Below are 13,188 nucleotides of genomic sequence, written 5' to 3'. Positions count from 1 at the left end.
TCGGAGGCTACCTCCATGTGCCCCATTGATCTGTCTGAAAGTGACTCAGATGTTAGTGATTTGATTGCGTCCATTAATTCTGTACTGGATCTCAATCCGCCAGTATCAGAGGAGCAACCCTCTCTGGCAGAAAAGCACCAGTTTACCTTGCCTAAGAAGACAAGGAGTGTGTTCTTTAACCACTCCAGTTTTCAGGCCAGTGTGACCAAGCCTAGGGCCTGTCCTGACAAACGCTTCCCAAAGCGTGGTTCTGATGACCGTTTTCCCTTTCCACCTGAGGTGGTCAAGGAGTGGGCTCATTCACCAAAGGTAGACCCCCCGGTGTCTAGACTCTCAGCCCGGACCGTTGTATCAGTGGCTGATGGCACCTCTCTTAAGGATTCCACTGACCGCCAGGTTGACCTTCTGGCCAAATCTGTATATGAGGCGGCAGGGGCCTCGTTCTCCCCATCTTTTGCAGCAGTGTGGGCTCTCAAAGCCATCTCTGCTTCTCTAGAGGAGATGCATTCCCTCACCAGGGAATCTATGCCCGAAATGGTTGCCTTAACTTCCCAAGCTTCAGCTTTTTCATCCTACGCCATGTCTGCCATGCTGGAGGCTTCTCACCGCACTGCGGTGGCTTCGGCTAATTCCCTCGCTATCCGCAGGATCTTGTGGCTTCGAGAGTGGAAGGCAGATGCTTCTTCAAAGAAGTACCTTGCTGGGCTCCCTTTTGCTGGGTCCAGGCTATTCGGTGAACAACTGGATGAAATTATTAAGGAAGCTACTGGCGGGAAGAGTACTTCCATGCCACAAACCAAAACCAGGAAACCTGTCCAGGGTAGGAACCAGTCGATGTTTCGTTCCTTTCGTTCCTCCAACTGGTCGTCCTCTAAGCCCTCGGCCTCGTCCACTAACTCAGCCAAGGACCAGAAATCCACCTGGCGCCCAAAAGCGCGTCCACAGAAGACCGCAGGAGCTGCTGCCACTAAGGCAGCCTCCTCTTGACTATCTGTCCGCGCCAGCAACGTCCTTAGTCGGTGGCAGGCTCTCCCACTTTGGCGACGTGTGGTTTCAACACGTCTCCGATCAGTGGGTGCGGCATATCATCTCCCACGGCTACAGGATAGAATTCTCTTCCAGCCCGCCAAACAGATTTTTTCTGTCAACTCCCCCCTGCTCCAAGGCCGCCGCCTTCTCTCAGACCGTGGCATCCTTGCAGGCCAACGGAGTAATTGTACCGGTTCCCGCCCGGGAACGGTTCAGAGGTTTCTACTCAAATCTCTTCCTAGTCCCCAAAAAGGACGGTTCCTTCCGGCCCATGCTGGATCTCAAGCTTCTCAACAAGCATGTTCAGGTGCGGCATTTTCGCATGGAGTCTCTGCAATCAGTCATTGCCTCAATGACCCAATGGTATTTCCTGGCATCCATCGACATCAGAGATGCCTATCTGCATGTGCCAATTGCAGTTTCACACCAGCGTTGGCTACGTTTTGCAATCTGAGAGGAACATTTCCAATTCGTGGCTCTCCCCTTCGGGTTAGCCACGGCCCCTCGGGTATTCACCAAGGTCATGGCAGCAGTGGTTGCGGTTCTGCACCTCCAGGGGTTGGCAGTGATTCCTTACCTGGACGACCTTCTAGTCAAGGCTTCATCCAGCGCAGACTGTCAGCGGAGTGTCTCGCTCACTCTCGCCACTCTAGCCCAATTCGGGTGGCTTGTCAATCTGCCCAAATCCACTCTGACTCCGACCCAGAGGCTCACGTACCTAGGGATGCAGTTCGAGACTCTGCCGGCACATGTGAAGCTGCCCTTAGTCAAACAGCAGTCCCTCCAACTGGCGGTGCGCTCTCTGCTGAGGCCCCGCCGTCATTCCATCAGGCACCTAATGCAGGTGCTGGGTCAGATGGTGGCGTCGATGGAGGCTGTTCCCTTTGCCCAGTTCCATCTGCGTCCTCTGCAGCTGGACATTCTCCGCTGTTGAGACAAGCGGACTTCCTCCTTGCACAGGCTAGTGGCTCTGTCGCCACAGACCAGGAGCTCTCTTCAGTGGTGGCTTCGGCCCCTCTCTCTGTCTCAGGGGCGCTCCTTGCTGGCCCCGTCCTGGGTGATCCTCACCACGGATGCCTGTCTATCCGGCTGGGGAGCGGTATGTCTCCACCACCGAGCGCAGGGCACTTGGACTCCGTCCGAGTCAGCCCTCTCGATCAATGTGCTGGAAACCAGAGCTGTGCTTCTAGCTCTCCTAGCCTTTCACCACCTGTTGGCGGGCAAGCACATGCGAGTCCAGTCAGACAACGCGACAGCGGTTGCCTACATCAATCACCAAGGCGGGACACGCAGCCGCCTAGCAATGTTGGAGGTTCAACGCATCCTTCAATGGACGGAGGACTCAAAGTCCACCATATCCGCAGTCCACATCCCAGGCGTGGAAAACTGGGAAGCAGATTATCTCAGCCGTCAAACCGTGGACAGTGGCGAGTGGTCCCTGCATCCGGCAGTGTTTCAGTCAATCTGCCGCAATTGGGGCACTCCGGAAGTGGACCTAATGGCATCCCGTCACAACAACAAGGTTCCGGTTTACGTGGCTCGCTCCCACGATCCTCAGGCCTTTGCAGCGGACGCTCTGGTTCAAGACTGGTCCCAGTTTCGTCTGTCCTACGTGTTTCCCCCTCTAGCTCTATTGCCCAGAGTTCTGCGCAAGATCAGAATGGAGGGCCGTCGGGTCATCCTCATTGCTCCGGACTGGCCCAGGCGAGCTTGGTACCCAGACCTGCTCCATCTGTCTGTAGAGGTGCCGTGGCATCTTCCGGACCGTCCAGACCTTCTCTCACAAGTCCGTTTTTCCGCCAGAATTCTGCGGCTCTCAGATTGACGGCGTGGCTCTTGAGTCCTGGATCTTGACGGCTTCTGGTATTCCTCCTGAAGTCATCTCCACTATGACTCGGGCCCAGAAGTCTTCCTCGGCCAAAATCTGTCACAGGACTTGGAGAATTTTCCTGTCCTGGTGTCGCTCTTCCGGCCATGCTCCTTGGCCTTTTTCCTTGCCGACCCTTCTGTCCTTTCTACAGTCCGGTCTGCAGCTAGGACTATCCCTCAATTCCCTCAAGGGACAAGTCTCGGCTCTGTCAGTACTGTTCCAGCGGCGTATCGCCCGGCTGGCTCAAGTGCGCACCTTCATGCAGGGCGCGTCTCACATCATTCCGCCTTACCGGCGGCCCTTGGATCCCTGGGACCTCAATTTGGTCCTCACGGCCTTGCAGAAACCCCCCTTTGAGCCTCTTAGGGAGGTTTCTTTGTTTCGTCTTTCACAGAAAGTGGTCTTTCTAGTGGCCATAACTTCCCTCAGGAGAGTCTCTGATTTGGCTGCACTCTCTTCGGAGTCACCTTTTTTGGTTTTTCATCAAGACAAGGTGGTTCTCCATCCGACTCCGGACTTTCTCCCTAAGGTGGTTTCTCCTTTCCACCTTAACCAGGACATTTCCCTGCCTTCCTTTTGTCCGGCTCCTGTTCATCGCTTTGAAAAAGCGTTGCATACTCTGGATCTGGTGCGGGCGCTCCGGATCTATGTGTCTCGCACCGCTGCTCTTAGGCGGTGCACCTCTCTTTTTGTGCTAACTACAGGTCGGCGTAAGGGCCTCTCTGCTTCTAAGCCGACCTTAGCTCATTGGATTAGGTCGACCATTTCCGATGCCTACCAGTGTTCTCAGGTGCCTCCCCTGCCGGGGATCAAGGCACACTCGACCAGAGCTGTCGGTGCCTCTTGGGCTTTCAGGCACCAGGCTACGGCTCAGCAAGTCTGTCAGGCTGCCACTTGGACTAGCCTGCATACCTTTTCAAAGCACTACCAAGTGCATGCTCATGCTTCGGCAGATGTGAGCTTGGGCAGACGCATCCTTCAGGCGGCTGTCGCCCATTTGTGAAGTTAGGTTCTGCCTACTTCTCAGTTTTTCTGTTTATTCCCACCCATGGACTGCTTTGAGACGTCCCAATGTCTGGGTCTCCCATAGGAAAGATAAAGAAAAAGAGAATTTTGTTTACTTACCGTAAATTCTTTTTCTTATAGTTCCGTATTGGGAGACCCAGCACCCTCCCTGTTGCCTGTTGGCAGTTTCTTGTTCCGCGTGTTATCACCGGCTGTTGTCGTGCACAGAGTCTCCGGTTGTTCCGGTTCTTGCTCTGTCTTTACTTGTGGGTGGCTATTCTCCTTCAGCTTTTGCACTAAACTGGCTAGATCTGGTTCTCCAGGGGGTGTATAGGCTCAGAGGGAGGAGCTACACTTTTTAGTGTAGTACTTTGTGTGTCCTCCGGAGGCAGAAGCTATACTCCCAATGTCTGGGTCTCCCAATACGGAACTATAAGAAAAAGAATTTACGGTAAGTAAACAAAATTCTCTTTTTTTTGCTCATCTCTAGTTATTTATCTTGCCTATGCCACCATCTTATATCAGATTGCGAGCCGTACTTGTCAATTCTGGCTGCATTTGTCAATTATGATCTGCAGATACATATCTCAAGGAAAGTTGTATGAAAAAGCTTCTTGGGGTGCGTTCAGATGTCAATATATATCGGTCCGAGATTGAACTACAATGCTCAGACTGGCCGAGGTTCTCTCAACCCGAACGTGACCGCTTCGTAGAAATGTCGGGAGAGTCACAACCAGTCTGAGCATTGTGGTCCGATGTCGTACCGATTTTATACGGATGTCTGAATGCATTATTACACCTACTCTCATGTCGTAATTAATTCTTGCTGTTTTTTTTTTGTCTTTTTAGCTTGGCTCCCCTAGAAGAACCTGAAGAGGAAAAAACACCCAAGAAAACCTACACTTGGAACACAAAAGAAGAAGCCAAACAAGCATTCAAAGAACTCCTAAAAGAAAAGGTGATCATTATAAATTAGTTATTTCTATATGATAGTGACGATCACTATGTGAATGTTATGGGACCGACCCTCAGACCCCTTACAATATTCATTACTAGCTGTAGCCTTGCCCGGGATAGTAACTGTCTCTTTCCCTGTCTGTCTGTGTCTCTATCTCTGTGTCTATCTCTCTGTCTGTCTCTGTATCAGTCTCTCTCTCTCTCTATCTGTGTCTGTCTGTCTCTTTGGCCGTCTGTCTCTTTCACCAGTCTTTCTCTTTCATCATTTGTCTCTTTCTCTGTCTCTCCACCGATATCATATTACCTCACACATGAGCTTCCTATACTATGACTGTCCTTTGTTCCTATAGCAACCAATTACAGTTGCTATTAATAACCTGTAGGTCGCAGCCCCATTAACTTTAATGGAGGCAGGTTTTTTGGATAGGTAATTGTAAAGTGCGGATTTAAATTTTCCCATCAAAACATAGTCTGACATTCCCTGAGTCAAATGGGGTATCTGTGCAAAATTTCGTGATTATAAATGCGACGGTGTGGATTCCTTTAGCGGACACACACACACACACACACACACACACACACACACACACACACACACACACACACACACACACACTTTAATATATTAGACTAATGGGAATGTATCGCTTCGTAAGGTCTACACTCATGGTCTATGGGACTGCTGCAGTTGGACCCCTAGTGATCGGTAAGCGGTCACCAATCCTATGAATAAGTGATAACATACCAACTTGGTACAATGCCTTTAAGGGGATATAGCACTGATTCAGGCTCGTAGCTGCTTCCATATTATTTCCCAACACATTTGCAATCCTGATCAACTTGATGTGCGGGGAACTCGGCCATCACCATTCACTGCACAGCGCGTAACAGCAAAACACATTCACATTGATCATTTAGAAGTAAAGGAAATGAAACACTTCTGTTATTAAGCAAGTGACTCCATCCTTTTTTGCAGCGAGTGCCATCCAACGCGTCCTGGGAACAAGCCATGAAAATGATCATTAACGACCCCAGATACAGGTAATGCTGGTACAACTCAGGTCATGTATAAGTGATTGCATCTCTTCCTTCATTCAATCTTTTTCTCTATCGCTTCATTGAGGGAGACAGGAACAGGTTTTTAACTATGTCCTGCAATGAAGGCTCTGAGAAAGAGATTTTACTGTGAATACCCCAACTCTTCTTTTTCTCTCTTTAGTGCCCTTGCGAAGTTAAGTGAGAAAAAACAAGCCTTTAATGCTTACAAAGTTCAGACTGAAAAAGAAGAAAAAGAGGAGGCCCGGCTGAAATATAAGGAGGCCAAAGAGTCTTTCCAGAGGTTTTTAGAAAATCACGATAAGATGACCTCCACCACCCGATACAAGTAAGAGTGAAGCAAATAAAAATGTTTTTGTCTTTCTGCTGTCCATCAAACTTGTCAGACTAATCCAATTTTCTTTTCTCATCAAATAGAAAAGCAGAACAGATGTTCACAGAGTTAGACGTCTGGAATGGAATCTCTGAACGTGATCGGCTGGAGATATACGAGGATGTCATGTTCTATCTAGCAAAGAAAGAAAAGGTAACACTAGAACACCAATTTCATTTTATCTGGGATAAGAACTCGTAGACTAGGATCTTGTAGGCTCAGTCTTCAGCAGGTCATTACTTTTTTCTTTCGTTCTTTGACTTTGTGTAAAGCCTATGGAAAAAAAAAATAGAAGTAAAACACTTATACAGTGCCTACAAGTAGTATTCAACCCCCTGCAGATTTAGCAGGTTTACACATTCGGAATTAACTTGGCATTGTGAGATTTGGACTGTAGATCAGCCTGGAAGTGTGAAATGCACTGCAGCAAAAAAAGAATGTTATTTCTTTTTTTAATTTTTTTTTTAAATTGTGAAAAGTTTATTCAGAGGGTCATTTATTATTCAACCCCTCAAACAACAAGAATTCTGTTTGGTTCCCCTAAAGTATTAAGAAGTATTTCAGGCACAAAGAACAATGAGCTTCACATGTTTGGATTAATTATCTCTTTCTTTTTCGCTCCTAATTGGGAGACCCAGACAGTGGGTGTATAGCTACTGCCTCTGGAGGCCGCACAAAGAACTACACTTAAAAGTGTAAGGCCCCTCCCCTTCTGGCTATACACCCTCCCGTAGGAGTACGGATTCCTCAGTTTTAGCTTTGTGCGCAGGAGGTCAGACACGCACGCATAGCTCCATTGTTTTTAGTCAGCAGCAGCTGCTGACTATGTCGGATGGAAGAAAAGAGGGCCCATACAGGGCTCCCAGCATGCTCCCTTCTCACCCCACTGTATGTCGGAGGTGTTTGTAAGGTTGAGGTACCCATTGCGGGTACGGCGGCAGGAGCCCACATGCTGATTCCTTCCCCATCCCTTTTTACAGGGCTCTGGGTGAAGTGGGATTTACTGGTCTCCAGGCACTGAGACCGTGCTCCATCTACAGCCCCTGGAGAAGATGCTGGATGGAGCGGAGTACATCAGGGACATGGCCCTGCTTCCTCAAGGTACTCTGTGTCCCCGTGCATTTGGCGCTCACACCGCAGCATGCTGGGTGTTGTAGTGCGCCGGGGACATCAGCGCTGCGGCGCTTGTGCCATGGCCTCATTCAGCTTCGCTGAAGCAGGCACACTTCTGGGAATCGGTCGCGCCGGCCGCTGGGACTGCGGCGCGGCTGGCACTTGTGGTGCGCCGGGGACTTCAGCGCGGGCCGCGCTTTTACGGCGGCCGCGCTGATAACTCGAGTCCCCGGCGTTTGCGGCCTGCTTCCGTTCGTTCCCGCCCCCAGACCTGCCAGTCAGGAGAGGGGCGGGACGCTGGTCAGTGCATCAGCGCCGAGGGCTGGAGTCGTTTTTACATACTCCAGCCCTCACAATCGGCACAGAGGGGACACTGTTTCCCGCACTTTTGTTTAGGAACTCCCACGGACCGCCCCTCTCCACAGACGCCGGCAGCCATTCCTGCTGACACGCTGAGCTGCAGAGGGGAGCCGGGGAGACCCAGACAAGGAATTCTGCGCCTCTTACCCGCTATTCAGCGGGCGGTAAGCAGCCCTCAGGGCTCACCCCCTCTTGTGCCAGTAGTATTCTTAGTATTTTGTTTCTACAAATACTTTGTATTGCATAGCGCTGGTCGCCCTTTGGCTATAGACTCTCTCACATTGCAGAGAGCCAGCAGCATGTCGTCCGTAAAACGCAAGGGTGCCAAGGCACAGACATTATATGCTTCCTGCACCGCATGTGGGACTTTTCTACCGGCAGGCTCCACGGACCCCCATTGTGTGCAGTGCTCGGCCCCTGCGGCGCTTGCACAGTCGGGACCTCTGCTGGACGTGACCCAGGGTGTACCACCTGTGAATGCTGTCCAGGTGACAGGAACTGAGTTTGCAGCTTTTGCTGACAGAATGTCTCTCACTATGTCACAAATTCTTGACACATTGCGAGCTAGGCCTGTACTTCAGGCCACGGACACTGTGCAATCATTGCCCCCTGGTCCCCCTCAGCTGAATTACCTCCAAGCTCCGGGACGGGCACATACACCTCAGGGTGAAGACTCTGACTCGGACGATGGCCCCGGGCAGCCTAAGCGGGCTCGCTATGACGGGCCTTCACATTCATCTCAATGGTCAGGATCCCAGCGAGATGAATCTATGGGTGATGAGGCGGACGTAACTGATCAGGATTCTGATCCTGGGACCGCTCTCAATCTAGATACACCAGATGGTGACGCCATAGTTAATGATCTTATATTTAACATCAATAAGATGTTAAATATTTCCCCACCAGCTCCTCTTGTAGAGGAGTCAGCTTCGCAGCACGAGAGAATCCATTTCAGATACCCTAAGCGTACATTAAGCACTTTTCTGGACCACGCTGACTTTAGAGACGCAATCCAGAAACCCCACGCTTATCCTGAAAGGCGTTTTTCTAAACGGCTTAAAGATACACGCTATCCTTTTCCCCCTGAGGTGGTCAAGGTTTGGACCCAGTGTCCAAAAGTGGATCCTCCAATTTCCAGGCTTGCAGCTAGATCCTTGGTTGCAGTTGAAGATGGAGCGGCACTTAAAGATGCCACTGACAGGCAGATGGAGCTCTGGCTGAAATCCATCTATGAAGCGATTGGAGCGTCGTTAGCGCCATCTTTTGCGGCCGTATGGGCACTCCAAGCTATCTCAGCCGGGCTTGCGCAAGTCGACTCAGTCACACGTGCATTTGCCCCGCAGGTAGCACCATTGACCTCGCAAATGGCGGCATTCGCGTCGTACGCGATTAATGCTGTTCTTGACGCTACAAGCCGCACGGCAGTGGCGTCAGCCAACTCCGTTGTTTTGCGTAGGGCCCTGTGGTTGAGACATTGGAAAGCAGATTCTCATTCCAAGAAGTGCTTAACCGTGACCGATTGTTTGGAGAGCGTTTGGATGAAATCATCAAACACTCCAAGGGTAAGGACTCATCCTTACCGCAACACAGACAAAACAAACCCCAACAGAGGAAGGGTCAGTCTGGTTATCGGTCCTTTCGAGGACCGGGCAGGTCCCAATTCGCCTCGTCAAAAAAGACTCAAAAAGACCAGAGACGCTCAGATTCTTGGAGGTCTCAGTCACGCCCAAAAAGGACAGCCGGAGGAACCGTTGCCAAGACGGCGTCCTCCTGACTTGCAGTCTCCGATTCCCACACCCGCGGTCGGTGGGAGGCTTTCCCACTTTGGCGACATTTGGCTGTCACGCGTCAAAGACCGTTGGGTGAGGGATATTCTGTCTCACGGGTACAGGATAGAGTTCAGTTCTCGTCCGCCAACTCGTTTCTTCAGAACTTCTCCACCACCAGACCGAGCCGATGCTCTGTTGCAGGCGGTGGCCGCTCTAAAGGCGGAAGGAGTGGTGACCTCCGTCCCTCTTCAGGAACAAGGTCACGGTTTTTACTCCAATCTGTTTGTGGTCCCAAAAAAGGACGGATCGTGTCGACCCGTCCTGGATCTAAAGTTGCTCAACAGACACGTAAAAGTCAGGAGGTTCCGGATGGAATCCCTACGCTCCGTCATAGCCTCAATGTCTCAAGGAGATTTTCTAGCATCAATAGATATCAAAGATGCGTATCTCCACGTGCCGATTGCACCAGAGCATCAGCGTTTCCTACGCTTCGTCATACACGACGAACACCTGCAGTTCGTAGCGTTACCTTTCGGTCTGGCAACAGCCCCCCGGGTCTTCACCAAAGTCATGGCAGCAGTAGTAGCTGTTCTGCACTCGCAGGGTCACTCGGTCATCCCGTATCTAGACGACCTGCTTATAAAGGCACCCTCTCAAGAGGCATGCCAGCACAGTCTGAAGGTGGCACTAGACACTCTCCAGAGTTTCGGGTGGATTATCAACTTTCCAAAGTCTCATCTAACCCCGACCCAATCTCTGACTTATCTTGGCATGGAGTTTCATACTCTCTCAGCGATAGTGAAGCTTCCACTGGACAAGCAGTGCTCGCTACGGACTGGAGTGCAATCTCTCCTTCAGAGCCAGTCGCACTCACTGAGGCGCCTCATGCATTTCCTAGGAAAGATGGTAGCAGCAATGGAGGCAGTCCCGTTCGCGCAGTTTCATCTGCGCCCTCTACAATGGGACATTCTACGCCAATGGGATGGGAAATCGACGTCCCTCGACAGGACTGTCTCCCTCTCTCAGACTGCCAAGGACTCTCTGCGTTGGTGGCTTCTCCCCACCTCATTGTCACAGGGAAAGTCGTTCCTTCCCCCGTCCTGGGCAGTGGTCACGACGGATGCGAGCCTATCAGGGTGGGGAGCAGTGTTTCTCCACCACAGGGCTCAGGGGACGTGGACTCAGGAAGAGTCCACCCTGCAGATCAATGTTCTGGAAATCAGAGCAATCTATCTTGCCCTGCGAGCCTTCCAACAATGGCTGGAAGGCAAGCAGATTCGGATTCAGTCGGACAATTCCACGGCGGTGGCGTACATCAACCACCAAGGGGGAACACGCAGTCGCCAAGCTTTTCAAGAAGTCCAGCGGATTTTGACGTGGGTGGAAAGCAGAGCGTCCACCATATCCGCAGTTCACATCCCAGGCGTGGAAAACTGGGAAGCAGACTTTCTCAGTCGCCAGGGCATGGACGCAGGAGAATGGTCCCTTCACCCGGACGTGTTTCAGCAGATCTGTTGCCGCTGGGGGACGCCGGACGTCGATCTGATGGCGTCACGGCACAACAACAAGGTCCCAGTTTTCATGGCACGGTCTCACGATCACCGAGCACTGGCGGCAGACGCCTTGGTTCAGGATTGGTCGCAATTCCGACTCCCCTATGTGTTCCCACCTCTAGCATTGTTACCCAGAGTTCTCCGGAAAATCAGGTCCGACTGCCATCGAGCCATACTCGTCGCTCCAGATTGGCCAAGAAGGTCGTGGTACCCGGATCTGTGGCATCTCACGGTAGGCCAACCGTGGACACTACCAGACCGTCCAGATTTGCTGTCTCAAGGGCCGTTTTTCCATCTGAATTCTGCGGCCCTGAACCTGACTGTGTGGCCATTGAGTCCTGGATCCTAGCGGCCTCAGGTTTATCTCATGAAGTTGTTGCCACAATGAGACAGGCTAGAAAACCATCCTCAGCTAAGATCTATCACAGGACGTGGAAGATATTCTTAGCGTGGTGCTTGGCTCAAGGGTTTTCTCCCTGGCCATTTGCATTGCCAATTTTTCTTTCCTTCCTGCAGTCTGGGTTGGAAAAAGGTTTGTCGCTTAGCTCTCTTAAGGGTCAAGTCTCCGCGCTATCCGTATTCTTTCAGAAGCGCTTGGCACGGCTTTCTAAAGTACGCACGTTTCTCCAAGGAGTTTCTCATATCGTTCCTCCTTACAGACGGCCATTGGATCCCTGGGATCTGAACAAGGTTCTCATTGCTCTCCAGAAGCCGCCTTTCGAGCCTTTGAAAGAGGTTTCCCTTTCTCGGCTTTCACAAAAGGTAGTTTTTCTTGTGGCGGTCACGTCTCTTCGAAGAGTGTCCGAGCTAGCGGCGTTATCTTGCAAATCTCCCTTCCTGGTGTTTCACCAAGACAAGGTAGTACTGCGTCCAATTCCAGAGTTTTCTCCCAAGGTGGTTTCTTCCTTTCATCTCAATCAGGATATCACTTTGCCATCTTTGTGTCCGCATCCAGTTCACCAATTTGAAAAGGGTTTACATCTGTTGGACCTGGTGAGAGCACTCAGGATTTACATTTCTCGCACGGCGTCTCTACGCCGTTCTGATGCGCTCTTTGTCCTAGTCGCTGGTCAGCATAAGGGATCGCAAGCTTCCAAATCCACCCTGGCGCGGTGGATCAAGGAACCAATTCTTCACACATACCGTTCTGCTGGGCTTCCGATTCCATCTGGACTGAAGGCCCATTCTACCAGAGCCGTGGGTGCGTCCTGGGCATTGCGGCATCAGGCTATGGCTCAGCAAGTGTGCCAGGCGGCTACCTGGTCGAGTCTGCACACGTTTACCAAACACTATCAAGTGCATACCTACGCTTCGGCAGATGCCAGCCTAGGTAGACAGGTCCTTCAGGCGGCGGTGGCCCACCTGTAGGAAGAGGCTGTCTGACAGCCCGTTCATGTGGTATCTTTTTACCCACCCAGGGACTGCTTTTGGACGTCCCACTGTCTGGGTCTCCCAATTAGGAGCGAAAAAGAAGAAGGGAATTTTGTTTACTTACCGTAAATTCCTTTTCTTCTAGCTCCAATTGGGAGACCCAGCACCCGCCCTATTTGTTCTTAGGGTTTCGTTTTTCGGGTGCACATGTTGTTCATGTTGTTTCTTAAGTTCTCCGATCGTGTTATCGGATTGAATTTGTTTTTGAAACTGTTATTGGCTTTCCTCCTTCTTGCTTTGGTACTAAAACTGAGGAATCCGTACTCCTACGGGAGGGTGTATAGCCAGAAGGGGAGGGGCCTTACACTTTTAAGTGTAGTTCTTTGTGCGGCCTCCAGAGGCAGTAGCTATACACCCACTGTCTGGGTCTCCCAATTGGAGCTAGAAGAAAAGGAATTTACGGTAAGTAAACAAAATTCCCTTCTTTTCCAGCCTTTTCTGACTAATTAAGACCCTCCCCAAACTTGTGAACAGCACTCATACTTGGTCAACATGGGAAAGACAAAGGAGCATTCCAAGGCCATCAGAGACAAGATCGTAGAGGGTCACAAGGCTGGCAAGTTGTACAAAACCCTTTCCAAGGAGTTGGCCCTACCTGTCTCCACTGTTGGGAGCATCATCCGGAAGTGGAAGGCTTATGGAACTACTGTTGGCCTTCCACGGCCTGGACAG

The 13,188-nt window shown here is 51.0% G+C and overlaps 1 protein-coding gene across 3 annotated transcripts in view; it reads left to right on the top strand.

Moving 5' to 3' along the window:
• The window catches only part of PRPF40A (pre-mRNA processing factor 40A), a 149,393-nt gene that overhangs the window by 39,387 nt on the left and 96,818 nt on the right, over window positions 1–13,188 (top strand). For all 3 annotated transcript variants that reach the window (XM_075317223.1, XM_075317224.1, XM_075317222.1), the window contains exons 12-15: window positions 4,754–4,862; window positions 5,838–5,902; window positions 6,081–6,245; window positions 6,335–6,443. In XM_075317223.1, the coding sequence (XP_075173338.1) occupies window positions 4,754–4,862; window positions 5,838–5,902; window positions 6,081–6,245; window positions 6,335–6,443 (448 nt within the window). The remainder of the gene's footprint in view (window positions 1–4,753; window positions 4,863–5,837; window positions 5,903–6,080; window positions 6,246–6,334; window positions 6,444–13,188) is intronic.

This window comes from Anomaloglossus baeobatrachus, chromosome 7 (assembly GCF_048569485.1).
Source record: "Anomaloglossus baeobatrachus isolate aAnoBae1 chromosome 7, aAnoBae1.hap1, whole genome shotgun sequence".
Classification (NCBI taxonomy): domain Eukaryota; kingdom Metazoa; phylum Chordata; class Amphibia; order Anura; family Aromobatidae; genus Anomaloglossus; species Anomaloglossus baeobatrachus.
Note: the sequence above shows the minus strand (reverse complement) of the source record. Positions and strands in the feature narration are given on the sequence as shown.